Source organism: Streptopelia decaocto (assembly GCF_964273445.1).
Source record: "Streptopelia decaocto genome assembly, chromosome: 1".
In the NCBI taxonomy this organism is placed as follows: Eukaryota; Metazoa; Chordata; class Aves; order Columbiformes; family Columbidae; genus Streptopelia; species Streptopelia decaocto.
Window position 1 is genome coordinate 176,652,758 of NC_138663.1, and position 23,748 is coordinate 176,676,505.

A 23,748-nucleotide genomic window follows, 5' to 3' on the forward strand; every position below is an offset into this window, starting at 1 on the left:
AAACAAAATGAAGAAATGTTGAAAGAAATAGCATAAAAGACTTTGTTTTCCCCCTTTTTCCACCCAGTGGCTACAAAGCTGTGACTGATACTTTCCTTTCTTGGAGATATGAGATGCAAATTATCGTGTGTTTTTTAATACCTGACACAGCTGATGGAAGCAATTGAGTGATGATTATTCTCATATGTCACATGACTTATACCTCCTTTTCATCATTGCTGTCAATTCTGAAGTCTGATTGTGGGATACACAGTTTTAAGCAAGATGTATAACTTCTACCATGAAGTGGAAAATGAGATCCTTCCTTACCTATAGTCTTGCCTCAGGAAAAAAATGACAACAGCATTTGTCTCTAAACTTGATGCTTTCTAGGTTGCAACAAAAGCTGCAGATTGACAGCATCTTCCAAAACAGTGCTACATGGCTAGGTACAGATCGTACACAATATTAAAAAATAAATAAATAGATTCACATTGGTTGTTAATAATGCCTTTTATCCAGTTAGATAGTTCTTTTGAATCCATGCTGCTCTCTTGTCTATGTATCTACCCATACGTATTTGTACAAAGAGTTATATTATTTGGCATATAGTCTAGAAATCCAAATAGTTTTAAGGCTTTGTGGCTACCATTTTTTAAAGGCTTTTAGATTCCTTGTTTCCCAAGCACTCTAAATTCCGTTATATTCTTACTGTCATTTGATCCACTGAAATGATGAAGAGATCAGAAAAGAACACACTTCGTACTTTACAGCTGTGGCTGGATAATCTTGCTCATGATCATCAAAGCAGGATTGTTTTTATGATCTTCAAATCTGCATATCAAATTACACAAGTCTATGTGAAAAAACAAAAATATCAAATATTCAGACATCAGGACTATCTCAATAGAGCACTAGAGAATGCATTTGGAGGCTAAGTGAAACAAACAGCTTTTGCAGCTCTGCAGAGTTTTTAAAGGAAAGGAGAGAAGCAACAGGGAGCAGTTCAGCTAACACAGACTAACAGATCTGGACTGAATCCTGCACATGCTTATGCACATCAGCAACTTCTCTCCCATAAGCCATCTATTTAATTTCATGTTTTATTGACCTAAATTAAAATATTTCCTGAATAAGTGTTTTAAGGATCATGCCTTGAAAGACATAATACTAATAGTAGTAGACATATTGAAGACATCATCCTATTCTTTCTAGATTTGTGGAAAAAGAGCCTTTTCCTCGATACCAACAGGAACAAAGGCCAAGTGCTGAATATTAGATGCATTATTAAAACAATGTTCTGTTCTTTGTCACCTTTAAAATTTTATAGAATTTAAATAATTTCATTAAGAATTAATGAAAATTTGTTTAGCCCACTTCAGCTCACTTTTTTTTTCAAAAACTAAGTTGTAGCTAAACAATCTTAACCATAAGTGGTTGCTTAGCAATCAGCAAAGAACAAGACAGAAATATCGTAAGTAAAGAAACTGACTGACATGTTCTGTGTTTGAATCATGCCATTCATTAACAACAACAAAATAACATGAACAGAAGTTTGAAACAAAATTCTATTAATAAAAGAATACATATAACTGTCTTTAGAAACAAATTATGCATTTAAAAGCTACAAGTTGTGATTCACATGTCTGCTCTGTGTAAAAAATCTTTTCACTATTATTAAAAATACATTAAAATCCTTCAAATTTTCATGAACCCATTATTTACCTTTTGTTTTTAATTCAATTGTCAAGTGTGCTTCCAATGATTTTAAAAACAGTATATATCTACAAAGCAAGCAAGAGTTTATAGCTTTGAAGACTTGAAATTGATTTTTAATGCACCAGCTTTCAAACACTACAAAGGCTGCTCTCTGCTGATAAAGACAGTAAACAAGAAATTGTTCTTTAAATGTTCCCTTTAATGTTTTTCTTTAATTAAAAATCAATCAAAAACCATTGCAACATTAAAAAATTTTAAATTAAAACATTAAAAAATGTGTAACGTTTTTGACACACAACGCATTCAAACTAGAATGACAACTACGATGTTACTTTACATGTATTAGTTTAGACTTTCTTTGCACTGTAAACATTGTTAATTAAGAAATAAAAACACATAAAAGTAGTTTACCACTGAACACAGCTATTTTTACTGAGCAGAAATGTTAAAAATATTATAAAATAAAACTAGATGTTAAAAAAATACTGAAGTAAAATGTTTTTAATACCTTTAGATTATTTTAATATATTCCTTTCCTCTAATCAGACCAAAGCCTATTTATGTAGATTAGTTACATCTAGAGTCTCATTTATCCAACCTGTATTTATCCTTTGATCACAAAGCTTGTTAACTTAAATGATCTTTTATTGTTATGATTCGTTTTCCCATAATTATGCAGTTTAACTGCCTGATTTTTTTAATAAATATATGTAAACGCGCCAATCATATTCAGCAGTGTTATGCTGGATGTTCAATGAACTGTAAGAGCCATTTCAATACAATAAAACTGCCTGGAAGTCTTCCAGGGCAAGGACTGCAAATACCAGTAATCATAGTGTCACTGGAGCTAGTACAGGCAAATACAAGCATGTCACACATACATCAATAGATGGTCTGAAACACTGCCTGAAACTAATTTTGCATGTCTATTACTGCAAGAACTTACAATACATCGATCAGAGGTCCCACCCACACAGCTCAAATTGTGCATTTGTATCTTGTAACGAGGCTTTTCCTTTCCACTTTGGAGTCCTTCTTTGGTGTGCCATGGAGGTGGCAGCATCCAATGGCCCAGCAGGGAACAGGATGTGATTAGAAACATTTCTATTATGGGTAAAAGTATTTTATGAACAAGAGGAATTCTGACCTGATACATTCATCACAAAGCCAATAGAAAGGTCCATGGCTAAAATAAAATACTGTTTACTTGAAGGGTTTTACTTGCCTATATCACTTATAATGTACTAAATTGCAAATAGACCTTCATGAGACTGATTATCTTGAGGTCTGAAAGAGAAGATAACCCCTCACTGCATGAAAGTGAGATGCAATTTGATCTCTGTGCTGTCCTGTACAAGTAACACTGATAATTTGCTGAAATTACATACCAATACCTTTATATTAGAGGGACTCCTCGATTTTGAGGACAAATCACCAGACCAAAAAAGGATCTATCTTCTAAACTCAAGCAAGATGAATTCATCTTCTGCTATTCTTTCTGTACAGGTGATACAATGAACTAGTGGAGGCAATTCAGTACCAGAAAGAAATGCTTCTCATGTGACCTTAATAAATAGGAATTATATCAGCAGCCTTTGGGATTTAGCTAGAAAATGTTTGACTGCAGAAGAAAGTTATTTAAAGCACTGACTAATATCCTAATTAACACGGAAAATTCACGTGAATATGCTTGTTCTTGAATGTAGTACTTAATACTGAGTATTTTATCTAAAATACTTTAAAAAAATATCTACTTCCTTTTTTCTCATAGGATTTACAGTAATGAATCCAGAATCTTATTCTGTAAAAATAAATAAATAGATAAATAAATAAATTGATAGATAGATAGATAGATAGATAGATAGATAGATAGACAGATAAATGTCTACAGTAGACTAAGAAACAAAGGTTGCATTAAAAAGAGTATTACAAATATATTACTAGGGCTTAGAATGCATCCTGGCAAAGATTTATGGCAGGCTGTACACCGTTTCATCTCATCATATCAGCAAAAGCAGCAACAACCAGTTAATCTCCTGTTGCCCCGTTAAAAACATAACAAATGAAACACTTAAACTCAAGGAACTTTTTCCCCAAACCCAGTTTGCCACTCTCTTTCTATTACCTTTTGCTGTTTGTTTGTTTTTGTTGTAGTGTTTTTTTTTCTATTTAGATAAAAGCCTGAAGTCCCCTAAGAGTTTCACTTGTTTCACACATTTTTGAACCCTTTAGCACTAATTTCACCACTTCTCTTCTTACAGCTGAAGCAGAGATACAATTGACAGTACAAAGCTCTCAGGCTATCTGCTGCAAAAATTTGTTCCAACTGCTCTATTCTGACCTTTTGACATCAAAGGATTGCTTCTATACTTTTAAAGATAAAAAACAGGGCTGTGTTTCTGCTCCAGTCAACAAATCATTGTGCAAGTTCTTTTCACAGAAAATTCTTACCTGTTGGAAAATACTAATATTAGTGTCAAAATATCTTTTATTTACATGTGCAGGCACTCCTCAGTTTTGAAGAGGTATCTCAAGACCTTTGTCATGCATCCTATATGTTTTCTTAAGGAAAAAACCCAACAATCCATATACATACACTTTTTATATGTAGAATGAGTGTCTTGCATATTGAACCAAAAACTAATTTGACAAGGCATTTTAACTTTTATGAGAACAACAAACAAACAAACAAACAAAAAACAAAAAAACTAAGCAGGATCTTTAAAATCATATGTGAAAATATTATCAGTATGTTAACACTTCCTGAGGAAGAAGTAAGTGAAAAGAAAAAATGCTGGGGGAGGGAAGGGGGGGAGAAAAAATGTCTGTTTTCATTTCAAAACAACATCACAACTGTTTTACTGTCAGAGGTTGTGACTCAGGAAGAAATTATTTTTCGTGACATTTTTTTCCTCATTAGTGAAGCCAGGTTGCATCTCTGCTTTCTTAATACCAAGTAATATTTGAAAATATTTACATGTGTCTAATGATACTTCTACATGTAACAGTATTTGCTGAATTTTAAGAATAATATTGTATTATGTACACTTTCAAAAAGATATGAAAATATTTATTCAACAATATGTTCAAAGGAGTCTTTGATTTCTTCTTTCAGCTGCACATCTGATTGTGTTACAGTTCACATCATAGTTAAAAAATCTTCTAAATTCCAGCCTCCTTAGTTGTTTGTAAAGAAGCTGTAAGAAAACATCATGAAAGGCTGAGATCTAAAAATAAAGAGTCAACTCATGCTAAGCCTCACTCTGTAAGGTTTGTAGTCACAATTTACTCTTGAACCACTGAAAACATTGATGAAGTCAAAATTATGCAATTGACTGAAATGTGAGTAACAACAGTCCTTTTCGTCAACATGGGTCATCAAAATTACATTGGTAATCACAAATTTGTGTGAATTTTCCCATTTAAGGTTAGGTAGTGACAGTGAGCACCAGGATGAAGAAAGCTGAGATAACTTTTTAAAGCCATTGAGAGTCATGATCTGGTAAATCCTGCATTACTTGTTTCATGTCTTATTTTAACTGCACTGGCATTTTTCAAATCTTATACTTTATAAAACAGCAAGTTCTGCAGAGACATTATTATTCTTAATTTATTAGTTAATGAGAATTTCCATTCTGGCAATATCATTTTCTTTCTCATAATATCATTACTCTACTTCAGACTCTTAAAAAGTCTTTATTGTGTTTCTTGTTCTATATTATCGTATTTTATCTTGGAAAGTTCTTTAGATCTCACATAGGCCTATATATCAGGAATTAAACTTTTGGAATAATAATGCTATAAACCATACCAGCAACGAGCTCAAGATCAAGACCAGAGCAGGTGTAACACAGAATAAAAGCCCAATTCTGCTCCCTCTGCCCATTCCAGCAGCCAGAGAGGATGCCATAGTAAGCAGTATGTTGCCATATCTGGTCCTAAAATATATATATACTTTGTGTCACAGTACTATGCAGCGTGTCTTGGCAAAAAATGAGATAATGTTTTACAGGAATATAGAAAAGATCCTGTTCTGAAATTTTTACACAGCCAACCTTGGTATTGACTTCATTGAATATGTAAAGCTAAAGCTACAGAATGACATAACTCAAAATCACACTAAAGGAAGACTGTATTACACAATGCAAACATTCACAGAGCTATTTTGAAAGACATCTAGCCTTGTAACACCGTAAAAACTACCATAATGCTTCTTAGCCAGGTAGTTCTGAAGTTTCATCTGAGGATGATTTGATGTCTTTAGATACAGCCCCAGAATATGCAGCTGCAGATTTTGGAGAATAATAGAGAACAAACCTGCAAACTTGCAAATGGGTGGAACTGCCCCTCTTGGTGCAAAATGTTAATTTCTACTAGCTCTAGTGAGAGATGATAATGTTCCTTATTTGCAGCAGAAGATACGAAAATAAAATATGAATACCTCTGTTTTCAGGTAGGAATTTAAAACACTAAGAATAAATACAACTTCTGTGAGGAAATCTGTTTCTCCTTACACTGCAGCAGCTGCAGACTTCTTTTTGTAATCTTGAAATTTCTGACCTGAAGTTGCTCCAAGTACGGAGCAGTATATCCAAAGACAGAGCAGCATTAATATAGCTTATGATTTTTTATTTCCCCTGAAGACTCTGTCTTCTTAGGTACTACCAGATACCTGGTGACGAAGCTGCACTGGGACTTGACAGTAAGCTATTGACACATCATACACATCAGGTGCCTGAAGTATTAAGAATGATCTGTACTTTAACTTCAAATGCTACAGGACTACCTAGTACAGCAGCTACGGTGATTCACAGCTTGAGAGATACTTCCAACACAGTCAATCTTTTTTAACCTTTGTTTATCAAAAGGTGTGACCACCGTTCTATTTATTCACTCCCATCTCATTCCTGATATATTTACAGACCTCTCCAAGCTGCACCACAAATATCATAATAAATAATCTCTAGGATGATCAACATGCCTTGCATATGTAGATCATTTTCTACACTATTGTTATGTCACTTTGAGGAACCTATTTCCAGAACCTCTCTCTTTAAAGAAACTGTTTCCCTTTATCCATCTACTCTTTTATGTATTGGAAACCTGCAAGAAGAAATTGTGGCTTGTTCGCCCAGGGAAAGGCAAACTGATTAACTCAGAACTTTTTGGTAGGAGAGATACAAATATATATATGCATGTTTGTACATGATATTTCTTTTTCTAATGTCTACTCTTCAAAATATAGCAAAATCCTGTTTCTCTTACTCAGATGAGTAGTTCAGCTTAATTTACTCACCAGAATGAGACAAACAGAATTTGCCCAGTAGTCCTTACGGTGTAGAGTGAACAGAAATCTTCTTTCAGAGCCACATAGATTTTCCATTTTCTCCTGCCTTTCTTTTTTTTTTCTCCCCCAATAAAAATTAATTGTTTGGACCCTAAGTGATTCAAAAGTCACATGGAATTTTGAATCTGGCAACGAAAATTATATAGCACTGGCCTATATTTCGGTATTTTTAACAGACTGACATTTGAAAGCATTTTTTAAAGTATATTTACAATATGATTGCTGAAATTAAAAGCAATGAAACATGCTAAAGTGTAGCTTTTCTGACTTCCCAGTATGTTACTAAACACTGTTCTTCATTCACATTGACCTCACGTGTGCATAAAAACACAAATGGTCTATTTTCAAAGGCGCTAAGAATGTGCAAATCTCTTGCACCAATAAAAACTGGAGGTATACTGCATCCTTGCTTATCCATCCAAAATTACATATATATATATACATGTGTATGTATATATGAATGTATACAAGTTGTTCAGGGTTTTTTTTTTTGTTTTGTTTTTGTTTGTTTGTTTGTTTGTTTTTGGTTTTGCTTTTTTTTTGTGTTGAAGAAGTTCATGGATGCATAGAACTATCACAACCATGACATATAGCTGGATGCTAAAAAGTAGTGAGTAAACACACAAGTTGTTAAACTGTGTGACTAACATGTAGCAGAAGTCACTTGAAGAGAAGTAAGATGACACCTCTCTTACACATACCAGATAGTATTTTTTCAGCTGCTGGTCATTTTGGGTCAGTCTGAAAACCATCGTCACTAAGTAACACTTTACTCCACAGGTATTCATTGATATCAATTGGGCTATCTGTAGAATAAAATACTCTTCATGAAAAATAAGGGAATCATAAGGCGTATTTACTTTACTGGCTCTTACTGCAAAGCAAAAATATGTTACACACTTCTAACAGGAGTGAGAGGATTTGGATCTTACTGAGAAATAAATAATTTATTTGATTTTAAATATTTACAGACTCAATTGGATGTACTAGGTAATAATATAATATTTAGTATGTATATATATATATTCATGGATATGTAAGTATGTGTGTGTGTGTGTGTATATATATAGATATATATACACACACATATATATATATATAAACTTAAAGTTTTAATAACAGGCTCCTGCTAAAGAATTCTGACATTAAACACTTGCAAGAAAATAAGAATGAAGACAACCAGTATCACTGTATGTAACAGATAGTGCAAGATTACTGTGGCTCATTAATAATCTGGAAAAACTAAAGTGAATATTGCTAGAGAACATTTATACAGTCATTTACCCTTCCCTTACTGAGGTAAAAAAGAAGACTGCTTTTCTGAATTGACTAATGAAAGGAGGTGGTGAAGCAGCTGTTTGAAATCTGTACCTTTTTTCCACTGGCTATACCTTTGATTCCTAACTGTGCAATTTGCTTTTCCAGACATAGGTTTCCTGGAGTGATTAAGGATACAGTAGATCCAGAGAGAGGGCTGATCCTTTACTATTTCCTCCTAAGTTTGAATTTTACATGAGGCAGAAGTACAGGAGCAGACACAAAGTAGTATCTACATTCTAAACACAAATTTTATATAAAATTTACTTCAGGGATGTGGAGATGGAGAATACAAAATGTATTTTAGTAACATAAAATTAGAGTGAAGAAGATCAGATTTTCTTATCTAGCTACTTTAAGTCTAAACCTTTCCTAAACAGGAACCAACTGCTCTTGTTTCATACTGTGTATTCGTTTTGTCAATACAACTATGAAATATAGTATCAATAAGTATGTTTGAACAGGTTGTTCACTAGGGAGAAATGAAAGTTTTCTCATCTACTGGTTGACCATCTATACATCTGAAACACTCTGTGTAGATGTTCAGGGAAAGTAAACACAATATTAGATAGACCAGTATGTGTTATGAGGGGTTATGATTAATATTTCCCACAGCTGTCATAATGAAAACTGTTACAGAAAGCACAACACACCTTTTTAAGGGAGGAAATTCCTTTTTTAACTTTATATAGATCTCAGAAAAAAATCATGATTGATATTATACAGTGAACACTGTAAAAAAGCGAATCATATTTTCCATAGGGATTTTACACTACAATTGAATCTTTACTACTGAGTAGCATCAATACATGAATTAAATGTTTTATATAGACATTACATGGTTGTAGGAAAGTATAATTTTCTGTCTTTTAGTAACTATTACACTTGTCGGTAGGAAAAAAAGTGTGTTTTTTTTTTAGCATTCTGACAACTCCATTTTACAGTAAAAAGTTGACATTACTTAAACAAGTATCATTGAAAGTTATTTGGTTTTTAAAGCATGAATAATAAAGCAAATTATCTCTGGTTGTGCCCTAACCTAAACTCCTTACTGAAGTGTCACTTTTTGTTAAAATCAATTTCAGATTTAAAGTATTGCTCCCCTCACCTAATTGATAGCAACACAAATCCATGATAGGCATAAAATGAAATTGTTTCTGTGACACAACTCAATAGTGGGTTGGTGATTAGTTCACAGTGACCTTGTACAGACAGCTGTTTTTCTTTTTTTTTTCTTTTTTCTTTTTTTTTTTCCTGGTTATAAATATTCAGTTTACAGGCTATCAGTTACTGGAATTTTGGTTACTTAACCTGACAATTACCAATGGCCACTTCTATTTTGTTTAAAACATTAGATACAGGCGGCAACTAGAACATTCAGTGTTCACAGACGGCAGGGCATGATAACTCAAAGATATAATGAATTTTCTTTTGGTACATCAAGTGTCTACAGTGCAACTTCTTTCCCACTTGCTTCATACACAAAATGAGTCTGTGTCACTTCTGATACACTCAGCTCATTCCCCTATGACTCAGAACAGCATATTAGGAGAACCATAGGATAAAACAGATATGACATTTCAAGTATATTTATTAGTCATTATCCAGAGCCTGCTTTCAATTCAAATGTTAAAAATCACTTTGGAACATACCTGTAGTATTTGAACATTAGGCTGCATTAATCATGAAGTAATACTTTCAATTAAATCAACTGGAGCCAAATTCTGCCCTCACCTTCACTCTGCAAGTTCGTCGCTCTGGAATACATCTTCTGAGTATAAATTTTAAACTATCTGCTAAAAATTAAGTCATTCTTTAATTAGCACCCTATATCCAATGGTCCAAATTCTGACATTTCTCAGAATCACAAAAGTTGGTAGAGGACAGTGTGCAGAACGCAGCCCAGCTATAATTTCTAAATGAGCTTTGGCAGAAGAAAAAGCATGTAAGTCTCTTAGTATAAAGCAATCATCAATATCTACTCAGGCTACTGGAAATCTGACCAGTTGTTTTATTGTTTTATGACAGGATGTGAGTTTTGTTAACATTTGGTATAGAAGGGAATGACCACACACATTTTCTTTCTATTTGACTAAGCAAAATTTTAAGCGCTGAAGGTTTGGTTGTTTATGGGAAGAGGAGGAGGCAATGGGGCCCCAATGATACTGTTACATGTAAAAAAAAAAAAAAAAAAAATAAATAAATTATGTATAGATATTCTAAAGAAGGAAATTATAAAAATTAAAGACTTGGAAAGCTAGCTCATATTTACATACAGGGTTGGAGGGCTATAATACACTGCTGCAATAGATGTCCTCAGTGTGTAGAGTTTCTCCCACACCCTATTAGTTACTGCAGATGATATGACTGCTTCAGAAACACCTTCCCCCTTCTCTACCCCAAACCAAAGCAAAGTGAAACCTGTGGAAGCGCCCACCTTTGTCTGATGATCTTCTGCAAAAATACCCCAGCATGCCCCTAACCTACTAAATGCCTGTCTGTGCTCTCACATGCACCTCTTTTGTACTGATGTAACTCTGTCTCAGTGGGCATTTACTTTTGAATCACATTGGAAACACCAGTGTGACAGCAGAACCAGACCCACCAGATGTGGTCTGGTCCCACTTTAAGTCCACCTCTCTGTAGTGACATGTGTTGGTCCCTTCAGTGGTGCCTTACAGCAGATTTCACTGCAGACAAAAGGTAAAGTTAAACCAGAGTCTAAAGTGAGGTCCAGGGTATTCTAAAAGTCTCCTACCTGAATTATGGACATCCGGCTCGGGGGAGCCTCGCTGGCGTTAGTCCCTTGCCCTGTGAAGCTGGTGTGGCAGCCCACATGTCCCTGGGGTACAGTCAGGTTGTTGGAGGCGGGCTTCAGGTACATCACCTCAGACCTGGGAGAGCTGAGGGGCAGGCGGGTCTGGTAGTCAAAGTACATGGGTGATGTGGCCAGGGATGGGCTGCTCACCACATTCATGACATTGAGGGGACCTCGGCTGTCCTCGCCCTCACTGGGCACCAGCATAATGTCATTCTTGCTGATCTTCTTCTTCTTGCCCTTGCTCCCTCCACTGCCACTGCCTCCTCCTCCCCCGCCACTGCCTCCCCCTCCTCCCAGCTGAGGGTGGCTATACTCAGCAATGCGACAATTATAGGTGCGGATCTCCTTGTTCTCTCGCTTGCACTTCACGGCAATAGTGATCATGGCAGCCAGCAAGATGATGGAGACAGTACTCAGCGTCACGATCAGGGGCAGTGACAAGTCCCAGTGTGGTCGCCGATGCTGCTCACCATTCACCTGTGGCTCACCAGCCTCAGGCAGGGGCCCTGCCAAGGCCCTGACAATGAGCTTGGCCACTGCGGAGAGGCTGGGCTTGCCGTGGTCACTGACTTTTACCACCAGTTCAGCCACAGGGCTGAGCTCCTCCCAGTAGGGGTGCAAGGTGCGTATCTCGCCACTAGTGGGGTCCATCTCAAAGAGGTGCTCCTCATTGCCTTCCACAATCTCATATGTGAGGCGTCCACTCTCCCCAAAGTCACTGTCCAGGGCACGGACGGTGCCCACGGGATAGCCCACCCCAGCATTGCGTGGCACCTGCAGCTCGGCAGTGTCATTGATGAGGGCAGGCAGGACAATGAGGGGTGCATTGTCATTGACATCGAGCACCGTGACACGTACCGTGGCGTTGCTTTCGCGGTGGGGTGAACCTGAGTCTTTGGCCAGCACGCGAAACTCAAAGTGTTTTGTCTGCTCGTAGTTGAAGCTCCTCAGGGCATAGATAGCACCATTGGTGGGGTTGACAGAAACATAGGTGTAAATGGAAACATCACCCACATGCCCGGGCAGAATGGAGTAAGAGACTGTCCCATTTTGGCCCAGGTCAGGGTCCTGGGCCAAGACAGAGCCCAGGTACTCTCCAGGGATGTTGTTCTCAGGCACCTGTAACACATAGAGGTTCTTGCTGAAGCGGGGTGGGTTGTCATTCTCATCGAGGATCCGGACAGAAAATGACTTGGTGGAGTTGAGTGGAGGGTTGCCTCCATCACGTGCCACAATGGTCACATTGTACTCATCCTGTGCCTCACGGTCCAGGGGTCGGTCAGTGACCACTGTGTAGAAGTTATCATAGTTTTCCTCCAGGGTGAAAGGAATGGCTCCAGGCCCACCGCCACCGCCCAGCACCCGGCACTGGAGCTGCCCATTCTTGCCTGAGTCACGGTCAGTGACTCGCACCAGGGCAATGACAGTTCCTGGTGGGGCAGCCTCACTCAGTGCTCCCTGGCGAACAGAGACAAAGCCAATGGTGGGTGCATTGTCATTGCGGTCAATGAGGCGGACGGTGACCTTGCAGTGAGCGGGGATGGGATTGGGCCCCAGGTCCCGAGCCTGAACATCAATCTCAATGAGGCCGCTCTCCTCATAGTCCAGATTGCCCTTGACACGGATGAGGCCACTCTGTGGGTCAATGCTAAACAGGTCGCGAACACGCTCAGGTGCATAGCCACTAAAGGAGTAGAGCACCTCTCCATTGGTACCCTCGTCGGCATCAGTGGCATTAAGGTCAATGACAGCAGTACCCAGTGGTGCATTCTCCGGCAGCTCTACCACATAGGAGGCTGCTTCAAAGACAGGGCTGTTGTCATTAGAGTCAATGAGGCGCACATTGATCTGCACAGTGCCCGAACGTGGTGGGTCACCACCATCCAGTGCTGTCAGCACCAGGGTGTGGTGACTCTGCTCCTCACGGTCTAATGGCTTCTGGATGACCAGCTCTGGAAACTTCGTGCCATCACCACGGGACTTCACATCAAGAGAGAAGAGACCGTAGTCATCACGGGTGAGCAGGTAGGTGCGCAGCCCGTTGTCCCCAGCATCTGGGTCATGGGCACTGGTGAGGGGGAAGCGGGTGCCTGGAGCAGCATTTTCTGAGATGTCCATGTCCACTTGGTCAGAAGGGAACGCCGGTGCATTGTCATTCAGGTCCTGGATCTCCACCTTGATCATGCAGATCTCCTGGTCGTTGGCGAACACCTCGAGGGAGAGCTGGCACTTGGTGTTGCGCCGGCACAGCGCCTCCCGGTCGATGCGCTGCTTGGTGTAGAGGAGCCCGCTCTCCCCGTCCACATCCAGGAGGTGAGGGGCCGAGTTCTCCAGCACTCGGAAGGTGGACTTGGGGCCGCGGCCGCCGCCGGGAGCGCCGCGCTCCGCGGGCAGCATCCCGCCTCCCACCGAGCCCGCCGCCAGCCGCGCATCGCGGCCGATGTTCCCGATGACCGTGCCTGCTCCCTGCTCCTCCGGCACCGAGTAATTCAGGTTCTTCAGCGACAGGGCGGGTGCCCAGTAGAGGAAGAAGCAACAAATGGAAAGGTACATCCCCGAGGAGGGGTGGGGGTAGCAGCAGCTGCAGCGGCGACCAGGGTTGTCCCCGTGTTCTCTGCCTCCTGCTCTGGGTTTGTTCTTCCTCCTCCTCCGTCGTCTCTCTCTCTTTTTTTGATTTTTTTTTTCCTTCTCTCTCCCCACCCCTATATTTTAAGTTCCTGAACCTGTTGCTCTAAAACATCTGCAAAGACACAGGATGAGAGGCAGCAAATGGACCATGTAGCTCAGAGGGAGGGAGCAATCGCAAGGGGGGTGGGGGGAGCAGCAGAGAGGCGGGGGAGCAGCTTCGGCAACGTTTCAGCAAGCGCTTGCCGTGCTTGCAGTCCCCTCGCAGTTACTTCGGCTGTCCAACTTCGGCAGTAGGAGGATTTAAAAAATCAGAAAATTCGCAAAAGATCTTCTCCTCCGGGCATACGAAGCGTTCCCGATCCTTGAATCCCCGCAGATGTACAAAGGATAATAAAAATAACAATAATAAAAAATCGGCGGCAGTGGTTGTTTTTCTAAAAACGATCAAAAATATTATTTTTCAAATACGTGTATTCATATATACATAGGAAAGGAGGGTGGCCACAAGTCTGTCAGCAGGGGTAGAAAAGCTTATTTGCTATTCATCGCTTGTGATGGAGTAGACTGAAGGGGTGGGAGAGAGACAGAAGGGGAAAAAAAAGTCTCAGCTTGTTGTTGAAGCCCTCTTCGTGTGCAGTGAGAGGCAGTGAAATGTCTGATTGCACCGCGGGGTTGTTGGTTTTCAGGGAGTGTTTTGCTGCATTTAGAGATCTGATCTTGCATTGCTTGCGGCAGAGAGCTGCATCTCGCTGCCACCGGTATTTCCCCCCTCTCTGTCTCGTACACCCTCACTCTTTCCTTCCCGAATCAGAAGGAAAGGAGGATTGCAGGGCAAGAGGCAGAAACAAAACATACACAAAAAAACCCCTGCAAAAACTAGTGTCCGGATTTGTAGTTTCCTTTTTCTCCCTCTACTACCAGCCTCCCATTCGTCCTTTTGTGGAGAAAAAAAAAAAAATTAAGAAACCCACCAGCTGACCGTCATTATTAGCCAGTAAATATATATTTTGAGAGAAATCACAGACTGTGCTCAATCAGATGCACACTTGGGTTTCTTTAAGACAGGCCAGTAGCCGCCGCCACCACCACATCCTTTCTCTATGTGTATCTATGCGTGTGTGCGTATGCGTGTCTGAGGAGCTGCACTTTTCTCGATGCAGTTTAATTCCAGTTTGCTTTTCTCTCCAACCGAGAGGAAATCAACAGGCAACCCATGGCTGGACGCATAGATTAAAAAAAAAAAAAAAAAAAAGGCAGCAAGAGAGAGAAAGAGTGAGAAAGGAAGGGGAGGAAGAGAGAAAGAAAGAAAAGCCACCCCCCCCCACACACACTCACTCTCTCTCTCTCTGTCTTAGTCTCTCGCTAAAAGGGAAACAGTCTCTGTATTCACAGGGCTGCGCTGTCAAGTGCCTCTCTTTTCTTCCTATTCAGCATCTCCTTCCAATGACACTGCCGCCTAGTCCTCTTCATTTAGAGGAGGGGAGAAGAAGAGGAAAAACAATCCTGGCGATGAATAAAGTGGGAGATCTTTTAAACGACTAATTCGCTTATATTAAAAACTATGCAGTTTCGCGATTGGTGTGATGCGGTTTTTTGCAATCCTTTCAAGCTTTAACGGTCTCTCTGGGCATCTTTGTAGAGGGGAGAAAAGCGGCGGCAACGCCAGATGCGTTCCCCCGCTCCGATATCCCTTTCCCAGCGATAAGATGTGTAGGTAAGTATTGGGGAAGGGTAACTAAATTTTATTTCAGGTTCTTCTAAAACCCAGAAATAAATGAATGTCACATCCAGGAATGCAGGTGCTTCAATCTGCTGGATGAGTCAGATCCAGCGGAACAAATCACATTCACTATCGCCTCCTGTTCCTCCCTTCACAGACATTAGTTGCAGCTTCTCCCTAACGCTTCTCTGACTCACTCTATAGACAGGAGAAAAAATTAATCAGGTTTATATTTTGGAGGTGGGGGGGGAGAGGGGGGGGAGAAGGGAGGAAAAAAAAAAAAAAAAAAGAATGGGAGGGGGTGTCAGATCCAGCTACACTTTTACTATACCTCTTTCTCCGGGAGACTGAGGATCAGGAAAACAAGGCTGTTATCCACTCACTGGCACAGAGGCGCGTCTGTCTCCTGCTTTGCTGAGTGTTTTTAACCACCTTTCCTCAGTGTTATGTGTCATATAAATCAGAGATCTTTCATATTAAAAGAAAAAAATAGAAAAAAAAAACAACAAAAACCCCAATAAAAACATACAGCTCACAGATCTAGTTCCGAGTCTCAGTTCTGCACTGTTTGTTTTGGTTTTTTTTTTTTTCCTCCTTTATTTGAGTCCGGACCCAAAGTACACAATTCTGCAACCTGTGGTAGAGAGGCTTTCAAAAGAAAAAGAAAAGAAGAAAAAAAATGAATGTTCTTCTCTGCCTCATTGATGAGTGGCCCATTTCGAACAGACGGTCGCCAGTCTTAGCCAGACAGCACGCGAAAGTAACGCCGACTTCCCATAAACCAGATCCATTTCACCAGCCGCCCGCAGGTAAGTGGAGAATTCGGCGAAAATTCAACAGTTGGAGCCGCTCTCTGCCTCTCTCTCTCTCTCTCTCTCTCCCCCTCGACTCCCTCACTGCAGTAACGCCGGGGCCGCCGCGCTCGCCCAGCGCCGCTCGCCGACTGCCTCTATTCACCTCACGCCGCGGCTTAAACATTGATACGGATTCCCCGCCAGCCAATCGGTGGCAGCGGCGGCGACCGGCCCCGACGCCGAGCCGCCAATGGGAGGAGGCGGGCGGGCGGGGGAGGGGCGGGGCCGCGGCGGGCGCTGGGTGTCATTGATTAGATCGGTTCGGTGGGAGACGCGCAACGTGCGAAGGGTACCGGGCGAGCGGGCTGCGGTGTCTTGTCGCCGCGCACCGCACCGCACCGCCGCGCCCCCGCCACGGCTCCGCGTTATTTATTTATTTCTATACCACCTCCCCCCCTTATTTATTTATTTTTAAGACATATTAACAAGTCGTCTGTGATGACGGGTGGGAAAGGCGCAGGGACGTGACACCCCCCTACTCCGCCAAGGCACTGCGAGGGCGAGGAACTCGACTCCGCGGCCTGGACCCCGAGTCCCCAGGGATCCCAGCGCACCCTCCCGCCGCCCCGGGGATGCATGGTGGGGGGGGGGGAATGGATGAGTACACCCGCCACCTCCGCCTCGGCCCTACGGGAGTCGCCCCGAATGGGTGTCCCTCTCTCCGAGGGGCAGGTCCTGAGGGTGGGAGCATCCCCCGATGCCCGTGGAGCCGCGGTACGACTGGGCGGGGAACGGGCGCGGCGGCAGACCTGCGGCGCGGGGCTCGGGGCTGCAGCAGCGCCCTCTCCTCCCTTCCCCTCGCTCCCCGCCCCGCGCGGCGCCCGCCTCCGCCCCCGCCGCGGCGGGAGGCTCTCGGCCGGGGCGGTGGGCGCGGGGGGAGCGCTGAGGCTGGAAAGGTGAGTGCTCGGATTGTTGGAGCGCCGGTCTCATGGTCTCGATCCGCGCCTACTGAGATGAAGCTGCCATTTGTGAGCTGTGAGTGACGAGCGTGTAAGTAGCATGAATCATTTAGGGGGAAAAGAGAAAAAAAAAAAAAAAAGAAAAAGAAAAAAATCAACTCTAGAACAATTACAAGAGGTTGTGACAATTATTTAATTATTTTAGGAGCGGCTCTTAAATGCTCAGTTAAGGAAGCTACTCTTTCGTCTTGCTCAATAGGATAACCCACAGCCCTTTCTGAGTTACTATGCCCGTAAATATCATTTGACTTGGAGAAAGTCTTACGAATTTTTAAATTCAGATAAGTGTTCTTTCTAGACCCATCTTCCCGCCCTGAAGACCTCTTTGTATCTTTGAAACGGATAGCTTGCCATGCAGAACGAGTCTGCTAGTAACCATTATAAAACTAATGCTGCGATAAAATGCAATATATAAATAAACTATACATACATTAGTGGCAGCGTAAAATCACTACTCTCAGACGTGCCAACTTGCTGTGTGAGAGCGACAGACAGACGAAATGAAGGATATGTTTACAATATGGGCTTTGCTTTCTGAATGAGGGCTTCAGATTGGCTGATGGAAACCGGCGTATTTGGCTAAGTCACTTATTTGGAGAAGTTCCCTATAAAAGCAGCACAATTTAAAAATGGAATGAACACCAGAGTAAGCCTCTGAGCTATCAGGAGACCTTATTCCACTGTAACACGAGTCCTGTGCTGTTCTTTCGTCAATCCCCAGCCTATGCCAAACCTGGAGTATGTCTTGGGATGTCCGGATATTTTCTATGCAAGTTCTGCTAATTGGGGAAAAAAAAGGGTCATTGCAATTATGTAATGGCTCCCTCTAGCGTGCTAGAGTTACTGCTGCATTGGGGGTATATAGTGTGTGTGTATGCCTGAGCGTGTACATATACGGTGACGCTAATTTCCTTGCTGAGGGAGCAGAAGAGCACCAGGAGGATAAACCAAAAGTTTCACTATTACAGTGGCATCTACTGAGTAATATATTACTGAAAATGTTTCTTATTCTTTATGTATGTGAAAAAGAAAAAAAGAAAACCACCAACGTGAATTTTACTGTTTGTTTTTTTTGTTTGTTTGTTTGTTTGTTTTTTTGGGTGGTGGGAGGCTAGTGTCTCCATCACTTTTTTTCTCTAGCCTAGTGAATGCTTTTCTTTTTTTTTTTTTTTTTTTTAAATATGACTCAGCATTACACAATAAATACTCCACAAAGAAGTCAATACAATTTGGGGTACTCTGCAGTTTGTAAAATAAGTACTCAAGACTCTGAATTAAGGGAAAAACTATATAACCTTTTATCAACGTAACTGGAGACTTTGCTTGTAAAATCTTCCTTTTTATCAAACATCTTTCATCTTACAACACCCCATTGATACCAACGACACACATGGAATACTTAGAGAAGGAAAGATGAAATCTGAATCACTAGCATTGGATCCTCAAACCTATGACTGACTGATGATCATAAATGAAACACCTACAAGTCATTGTGGTTTTTAGTGTTAACTTCAACAGAGTTATTTTTAATACTCATTTTCAGATACGGCTGATTGTTATCAATTTCTAATGATTTATTGGAAATTATATCATCTTGACATCTTTAAAAATTGTGGCTCTTAAACCAAAGAAAGCCTTAGGTGCCTAACTGAAAAGAACCACATAAAAAAATTATACCTGTATATGAATATATGCTTCTGCCAGGCTGATGTTTGTTACATCAGACAGTATATAACAACAAAATGGCATTTATTGATTTTAATCCACCTGTGCAAGTAATGAATATTTTATTTGTTCAATGATTTTACAATATATTTAAAATACTTTTTCTGTCAAAGTTTTAGCACACACTACGTATTTGACAGCTTAGACTAGCTTCATAATTTTCTATACATTCATCAGTAAATCCCTTTGTTTTTCACAGGGAAAAGTCAGAAATTAAATGTATTAATGTAATGCCAATGAGTGCCAATAATACCTATGTGTTGTGCCACGTCATTATATATTGAATATATACTGTATTTTTTTTTCAAAAAAAATGAGACAAAAACAAAATAAAAAATGCTTATTAACAGTTTGATGAGAAAACTATCCTGTGGAGAAGCTAATACACAGATAAAATGCAAATCTTTAATAATAAGTATACACATATAGAAGGCTTACACTTTCTGACAGATTAAGAAGAAAACATTAAACAGACTGTATAGGAGAAGCTCAACAAGGAATTCTCCAATGTAACAGCCTTAACAATAACCTACATATGGATGGGGTTAAATTATGCTTTGGAAAACTACTTTTTGATACTTGAAATGTACCTCACATCAATCAAACTAAGTGATAGGAGCAGGACACATCTCAAACCCAACTTTTTAAAAAATGTGGATTAATCATGAAGATAATACAACAGTATTCAGACTTTTTTGTGGGAGAGTTTCATAACTAAATCTACTAATTTATTATTCTGTCCTCAGCAAAGACAGGTAAACCTTTCTACTTTCAAAAAAAGAGGAATAAGAAATATCCTCAATCAGAAGCATTGAAATAAAAATCTTTAGTCTCAGTGTGGAGGGTACTTAAGCATAGCACAAAAGTCTCAGAAGAAATATCCCTAAACAAATAAAAGAAAAAAGGAAGGCAAGGAAAAGATCAATATAGTTAAATGTCAAGGTTCAATATTTAAGTTATTTGAGCCTAAAGTGTATCATTGGGAAAGCCCAAATCCAATCACCTTGAAAACAATAGAAAGAAGTAAAATTAGAAAGGCCAAGGAGGGAATTTGAGGAACAAAAAAATATAAGAGAATAAATTACCGTCTGAAAACAAACACACACTTTATCAATATGAGGAAGCCATGACAGAACCGGCAGGCCTATTACTTGGCCAGCTATAAAAGAAAAATTGGTGCATAAAAATTATATTTCTGTATTCTAGTACTCACATCAAATGAAGACATTTCCTCAGGTCAACTTTTTTTTAGTAACAAAGATGAGATGTGGGTGTCCGCTGAGGTGTCATCAAAGAGATTCTTGAAGAGTGAAAAGTGTCTACTAAATGGTAGTCATCAAGTGTTCTTACACAATCTGAAAATGAGGTAAATGAACTGTTAAAAATATGCAGTCATTAAGATCAGTTACTATGTGTGAGGATTAAAAGGTACAAAATCTGTTTGTCTTTTAAAAGGACTAAAACGGTGATCAATGAATTGCAAGCTTTACTTTCAGTACTAGGAAAATTATTTGAAATGACAATTAAAAATAGAAATTATATAGTATCTAGAGAAATGTAAGAGAAATACTGTTCAGAAACTCAATTAAATCGATAGAAACATTTCCACTGATTTGATCCGTCCCATTAGCAAAGTAGCACAACTTACATAGATTAAAAGGACATTTCTTCCTTTTATTATTATGTTTCAAAGTAACAACAGAACAATTGGAAAAAGAACTACTTTTGTCGCTCTTTATGTAAGCAGTTTTATGTCAATTTAAATGTGAGTCCACACCAGCAAGACATGTAGAAGAAAGGATAGTTGCTGAGAAAGAGAACAAGAAATAACAGTAAAGCAGGTAAAGACAGGAGAAGGGAAGTGTCTGCAAATGATGTTAGTAGACTAATGGAAGGGAGAAAAACAGGAAAAAGTGCTGAAGTGAGGCATAGAGCTGTTTAAAAAGACTTCAGGCAAAGGGAATTATCAAGTAGGAGATAAGCCCGAGATTGTCACTGAAACAGTTGGTACCTATGTCTTCTATCTAGCTGGGAAGTATTACATTTACAGTTGTACCTGTGTCATTTTGGAAACAAACACAAAGATTCATTAGGCTTACAGAAAGGGTGACTTGTTAAGCCACAGATAAGTGGCTTAGGACTTGAATTCTTATGCCAGTTTTCAAGCATGTTATCTAGTGACTGTTTAGCACAGAATACGGGAACTTTTACTTTTTTTTTTTTTTCAATTCAAGTTAAAACAGGACACACTTTGAAATCAAAGCCAGCATGTTTCAAACAGACTAGAAGTTTTCTGAATGATTCTAAAACATAAATCAATCTGTTCAAGAGCAGTTGAACTAATGAATGCCAGTTTCGTACAGATGTGTCTCTTAATTTTCCCACTGCCACTACTACCAGCTTCCTCCTTTGTCTTCAGTGCTGGTTACCCTGCAGAGGTGAGTGGCTGGCTGAGAGGGACATGTTGCTGGGCCAGGCAGCAGCTGCCTGGAAAGGTACAACAGGTACTTTTTCTTCTCTTAGTTAGGGTATCAATTTATCTCCCATACACACCCACCAAGCAGAATGAAATTTAAACCATGATAACCTTAGAAATGTCTATCCCACTCGCAAATTTGATTAAAATTGGCCAGTAGGTCACAAAGTTACTGGGCAGAATGATGGAGAGACAGAGAGATACCCAGGTAATGGTCAAGTGGGCTGTTAGTTTACTTACATTGCCTCATATAAAAAAAAAATCCTAGAACATTAAAAATTACAACATTTTAGTAAATTTATTATAACATGATGCTAATCCTAGGGCTATGAAATGGCACGGTGATGTGATCATGTGATATAACTTGGCATGTTGTCATAATACACACACTGATATTACCACTGAGTTAGTAATATACTGTGTAAATATAGACATTAGATTTCTTAACATAGAATAGAACATATTTGCATGTTCAAATAAAGGATATGCTGAAGCATTTAGCAACTTTTCTGAAGCAAACATTTTATGGATTTTTTCTTAAACATGGTATTTTTTTCTTTTAATGGTAAATTACATTAGAATATATATAGCTCAGCAATATATTTTGTTTCACTAAACAACAAAGTACTTTACTGATGCAAATCTGTTTTGCTAATTATTTGGGAAAAGTCTGTTAGAGACTAGTGCACAAACACCCTTTATTATTATAATGATTTAAATATTTGTTTAGAAGGTTATATATGTCATTAAAACTTACTAAATACTTGGGTTAGTAGATGATGTTTAGTTTGTCTACAATTATTGTAGGTTAATGTTCCCTATGTCTTTTAAAGATTAGATGGCAGGACAGGACAGATGTTTGTCTTCTTATTCTCCCTTGTGTTAGGCTGCACTCTGGAAATGGGGGAGATTGTGTCATGCCAAATTGCACAAGTGAAGGAACCTGCTGAAATGCAGCATTAAAAATGAGAAGAAGGAAGGGGAAAAAAAAAAAAGGAAAATATAAAAGTGAGCAGGAACTCTAGAAACTGCTGAGAAAAGCAGGGAACAGAACTGCTATTCAAGTCTCAGAGGGGAAGGAAAGAAAATGTTCTCTTGGGCTTGGGGTGAGGACTGTGCTTAATCCTCTGTGAACCGGTGGAGCTGCTGCTCTGAGGCCACACACAGACAAACAGACCTGCTGTCTCACAGCAGCGTGAGCCAGGGTATCTTCATCTACATATTTTCTAGTCTGTCCCACTTTGGGTGATGTATGAAGCTTTGTTTTGTAGTAAAATCTGATCTTTGGGGTTTCAAACTTTTCTGGGAGGACTGGTAATGCTCTCTTTAAGGAAAAGGTAGGAGCAGATCCAGCTTGAAGATCTGCCTAAGTGACATACATTGTGCAGGTAGAAGTACTGACAGAGGACAAAGTCGGAGAAGCCAAAATTAAAGTAACATTTCAAGAAGAACATATCTGCTGATATGAAAGGTCAGGAGAGTCATAGAAAATGGGAGCCCTGATGAAAGTCTTGACAAATGTATTTCATGAGAGCAGTCTAAGGGCAAAAGCATGTGCTGCATGGAACTGTAAGAAAGATGCTCTGCCAAGTAGGCTTTAAGGTTATGCTCAGTGAGGTTAGGTATAGAATTAATCTTTTTCATTCTCTTAATTAAAAAATGAAGAAATTAAAAACCCCCCAAAAGTCTAAACAAACAAGATTACTGACCCAGTGGAGTCTGAGCAAGCTGGTTTTTTTATGCGCAACTGTCCTTAATGATATTAAGATATTATATTAATAATCCTATTGTTGATAATAATAGTTAGTAATTTGTAATTCACTGAAATCTCAACATAGTGTGTCTCTGGACCTCCTTTAAGAAGAAAATAAATGCACATTATAAGTTACAATATTACTGAGAGCAGGCTAATGTTGAGTCAAGTTGAATCTCCATGTAGCACAGCAGAGCCAGTAAGTGTTTTAACTGGAACACCACAGGCTTCCCACATTTCACACATTCAAGCTGCAGGAGGTTTGAGTCACTTATTCAAAGCATTTTCCCAAATTTTAAGCATCAGAGTATTGCTTTTTATGGAATGGTAGGTTTTTGTTGTTCACTCTCTTCCAATATTTCTGTATTACAGTTGCTTCAGAGCTAACGTTTACTGGCAGTAGCCAAGGAATTGTGGTAGAGTTCAATGAATCACTTTTCCTCTCAAAGC

General features: G+C 39.7%; 1 protein-coding gene across 1 annotated transcript in view; it reads right to left on the reverse strand.

The window, feature by feature from the left end:
- The window catches only part of PCDH17 (protocadherin 17), a 94,717-nt gene extending 78,732 nt beyond the window's left edge, over positions 1–15,985 (reverse strand). Inside the window, exons 1-2 of the mRNA XM_082070697.1 lie at positions 15,863–15,985; positions 11,121–14,172 (exon numbers count right to left, since the gene is read on the reverse strand). Of these exons, the coding sequence (XP_081926823.1) occupies positions 11,121–13,736 (2,616 nt within the window). The 5' untranslated portion in view covers positions 13,737–14,172; positions 15,863–15,985. The remainder of the gene's footprint in view (positions 1–11,120; positions 14,173–15,862) is intronic.
- Positions 15,986–23,748: the final 7,763 nt, after the last annotated feature.